This window comes from Mercurialis annua, linkage group LG6, assembly GCF_937616625.2.
Source record: "Mercurialis annua linkage group LG6, ddMerAnnu1.2, whole genome shotgun sequence".
Taxonomy (NCBI): Eukaryota; Viridiplantae; Streptophyta; class Magnoliopsida; order Malpighiales; family Euphorbiaceae; genus Mercurialis; species Mercurialis annua.
The window spans coordinates 18,480,879-18,484,852 of record NC_065575.1 but is presented as its reverse complement, the minus strand read 5'-3'; the positions used below and the strand labels follow the sequence as shown (position 1 = coordinate 18,484,852).

Sequence of the window (3,974 nt, the reverse complement as noted above, 5' to 3'; positions counted from 1 at the left end):
AGATCTTGTTTAAGTGAAACCAAAACCTTGCTTAAACTTATGCCGAGCCGCTTACCACTCGTAAAGGATTTAATTATTAGACTATAATAGTAAAAAATAAATAATTTATTGTATGAATTATTTTAATTTAATAGTGCTAATAAACTTCTTCTTTTTTTTATGAGAAAAAGATATATTTATTGAAACTCTAAGAGGATGAATAAGTTAATTGACCGGGAAAAAAATTTCTCCGTCAAAATTACAATCTTTTCCGAAAAACGCCCCTTTTAGCTAGAGCATGGGCAACTTGGTTGCCATTCCGATTTATGTGTTGGAACACCACGTTAAAATCCTGAACCAACGCTAAAAAATCGTCCACAATCAGCTGAACATTGTCTATGGCACTACTCGGATTTCTCAAACGCTGAATAACTGTGAGAGCATTAGACTCTATTATCACATCATGAACTGAAGTTACAGCAGCAAGTTGGAGACCCATTCGAATAGCATATGTCTCAGCTAACTTAATTTCTACCAAACCATGCACAATCTGAACCCCGCACCTCACCACATCACCATTCTGATCCCTACAAACAACAGCGATAATTGAGAGATTCTTGTGTTTAACAATGGCCGCGTCAGTATTGATTTTAACCCAGTTTGGAGGAGGAGCCTGCCAAACAACTGGAGCGTTTTCTTGAGGTTGAACCTGATAATCAGATATCGTGTCACATAGAGCAGTGACGCTACGAAACAAGAATTGAGCCGGCACTCGGTGATTCTCAAAAACAACGTTGTTATGATCATTCAATATTATCCATAAACTGGTTACAAAAACTTGCAACTCATCAGATTTGAGGGTAGTAAACATGCTACAAAGCCATTCAATCAAATCGGCAGCGGGACTTCTATGAACCCGCAAATTCAACGGCGATAACAACAAAGACCCCGGACTTCCTCGCAATCTCTCAATGCATGGAGGGTTGTTTCTGCTTCCGCACCACACCTGGGACAGCAGTTAATAAACGGAATAGACTTCCTCACCAGATTATCGTTACATGGCAGCACATTATGACACATACGCTACAAGAAGTGGCGTATCTTCGGCTGGACTGAGCACTTCCATATTTTGTTCCATAATCCATCAAGATCAGAAGATATCGACGAACCAGCAACTCCTTTATTAATGATGTTACATGCCTTATAATAACAAGATTTAACCGTGAAGAAACCATTTTTGTTCGCAGGCCAGAACAACTTGTCCGGGGGAAGTCTTCTACTAAATGGAATCTTCAGAATTTCATTCACATCCTGTACTGAAAAGGCCCTATCAATTTTATCTCGATCCTAACTGATAGAGGGGACATCAATAAAGTGACTCATAGTACAACCATCTGGCGCATTCAGCAACCCAAGCGGCTTCATATAATTGGCTGAAGTATGCCAATTATCCTGTCTCGCATCCACCGACTTACCATCACCAATCCGCCACGCTGCCCCCGCATCGAGAACTTTCTTCCCCTCCATAATACTCGCCAAACAAAACTTGCACCACGTTTGAGAGAAGCTCGAATAAATAAGTCATTTGGGAAGTATTTCGCTTTGAAAACTCGATTCAGGATTCTGAATAAGGCGTTAGGCCTGTTTAGCTAGCATAGGTAGATTGAAGGCTCTTAAATTGCGAAAGCCAAGACCTCCCTCCTTTTTAGCCTTACAAATTGTACTCCAACTCACCCAAGGGATCCTTTTTTCGTCAGTTTCGCTCCACCAGAACTTAGAAATAATACTTTGCATGTTAGAACAAAAGGAAACAGGTAACGCAAAGCAGCTCATAATGTACGTCGGGATAGATTGAGCTACTGACTTGATCAGAACCTCTCTACCTGCCTTCGACAAAAACCGCTCCTTCCATCCAAAAACTCTCTTATTCAGCCGGTCTTTCAGAAAAGAAAAAATTGGTTTCTTAGACCGACCCACCATGGTTGGCATACCCAAATATTTCTTAAAAGAATCCACTACCTGAATCCCAAGGATTTGTTGAATAGAATGGCGCTGTCTCTGAGGTACTCCTGCACTGAAAAGGAGTTCCGATTTGTCAAAATTAACCACCTGACCAGAAGAAACTTCGAAAGCACTGATAATCCGCTTGAGAGCGTAACATTCCGTATCCGAAGCTTGTGCAAACAACACACTATCATCTACAAAAAATAGATGATTTATTCTAGGCTCTCCCCTAAATAAACGGCTACCCAAAATAGATCCTGTTGTACTCCCTTCCTAAGAAGCGCAGAAAAACCCTCCACACATATAAGGAACAAGTATGGCGACAAAGGATCGCCTTGACGGAGACCTCGCTGTGGCAGAAGGAATCCATACGGATTACCATTTACCAAAAAGGAAAATGTGACCGACGATATGCAGGCAGAGATAAGCTTGATAAAGTGCCCCGGAAAACCCATCTGACACATAGCCTTCTCAATAAAACTCCACTCAAGCGCAATTGAACCCATTCTACCCTGCGAACGCTTAGCCATGGAGTGGAACAACTCAAAGGCAATAAGCGCATTATCAGTTATAAGTTTTCCAGGTACGAACGTGCTTTGAGATTCGTGAATCAAACTTGGGAGAACCCTCTTGAGTCTATTAGCTAGCACCTCAGCTATAAACTTGTAAATCACATTGCATAGACTGATAGGTCTAAGATCTTTCATGGACTCCGGCGAAGCTTTCTTCGGGATAAGAGTAATGAAAGTGTGATTCATTTTCAGAGGCATAACACCGACTGCAGAAAGCCAAGGACACACTTCACGACATCCTTACCGATAATATGCCAATACGAGCTGTAGAAAAGAGCAGGCATGCCATAAGGACCTGGCGCCTTCGTAGGCCCCATTTGCTTGAGGGCTACGGTAATATCCTCTTCCCTAAAAGGGCACTGTAAATCGGCTATTTGCTCAAAAGAGAGGCAAGAATCATAGCAGTCAATGACCTCCGCTTGATTCGTAGGATTAGAAGAGGTAAATAATTTTTGAAAGTACTCTGAAACCACTACAGACACCGCCTCACCTGAACGCCAATTACCCAAATCATCCTTAATCATGTAAATAGAGTTGACTTTCTTCATGTTCGAAGCCTTAGGTGAAAGAATTTTGTATTGCGATCACCATCTTTGAGCCACTCTGCTCGAGAACGTTGCTTCCACATCGTCTCCTCTCTACATAATAACTCATCCAGCTCCGCATTAAGAACACAGATGGCTTGCGTAGAAGCATCAAAGGGCTGCTGCTCTTGCAAATCTTTCAAAATGCCATTTTGTCCTTAATGTTACGACGAATAGAACCAATATTACGAAAAGCCCAGGACTGAAAATTAACTCCACAAGAAGTAATCTTCTCCATAAACTCAGCAGTCCCATAATCTGTTTGGCGCCACGAAGATGCAACAACCTCGCCGAACTGTTCATGAGACATCCAGAGTTTTTCAAAACGCTAGGGTTTAGGAGACTTCGCAATAGCTTGATTCAGCGTATTTATCAGAATATGACAGCGGTCGGACCTCTTTCTAGCTAGGTGAAGAACTCGCCAACCCATGTACAGCTCCTGGCATTTTGCATTGCCCAGAAATCTATCGAGACGGGCTTTAATATTCTGATCCGCAGCACGCATGTTTGACCAAGTAAAAGCTCCTCCTTCATAACCCAAATCTGCAAACTCGCAATCATTAATAGCAGCTCTAAAACCCTCAATCTCCCTCTGGTCTCTAATACGACCCCCAACCTTTTCCGAGTGAAACAAACACATATTAAAATCTCCAAACACAAGCAGCGGGAGATCAATGTGCAAACAAGAACGCCGAATGAGCTCACAGGAAAGCCCCTTATTACTATTTTCTAGCCAGCCATAAATGCCAACACCAAGCCACTTAGAGTTCACTACCTCATCAAAAGTAGAAAACAAAATATGATTGTTAGAAAAATCGACAATATCGACAGCAAT

The 3,974-nt window shown here is 41.9% G+C and overlaps 1 protein-coding gene across 1 annotated transcript; it reads right to left on the bottom strand.

The window, feature by feature from the left end:
* Window positions 1-238: 238 nt before the first annotated feature.
* On the bottom strand, window positions 239-2,741 carry LOC126687676 (uncharacterized). Its single transcript, XM_050382232.1, has 5 exons — window positions 2,276-2,741; window positions 1,714-2,177; window positions 1,455-1,628; window positions 1,093-1,326; window positions 239-985 (listed from the first exon to the last, which is right to left on the bottom strand). Exons 1-5 carry the CDS (start codon window positions 2,739-2,741, stop codon window positions 239-241), a joined length of 2,085 nt encoding a protein of 694 aa, XP_050238189.1.
* Window positions 2,742-3,974: the final 1,233 nt, after the last annotated feature.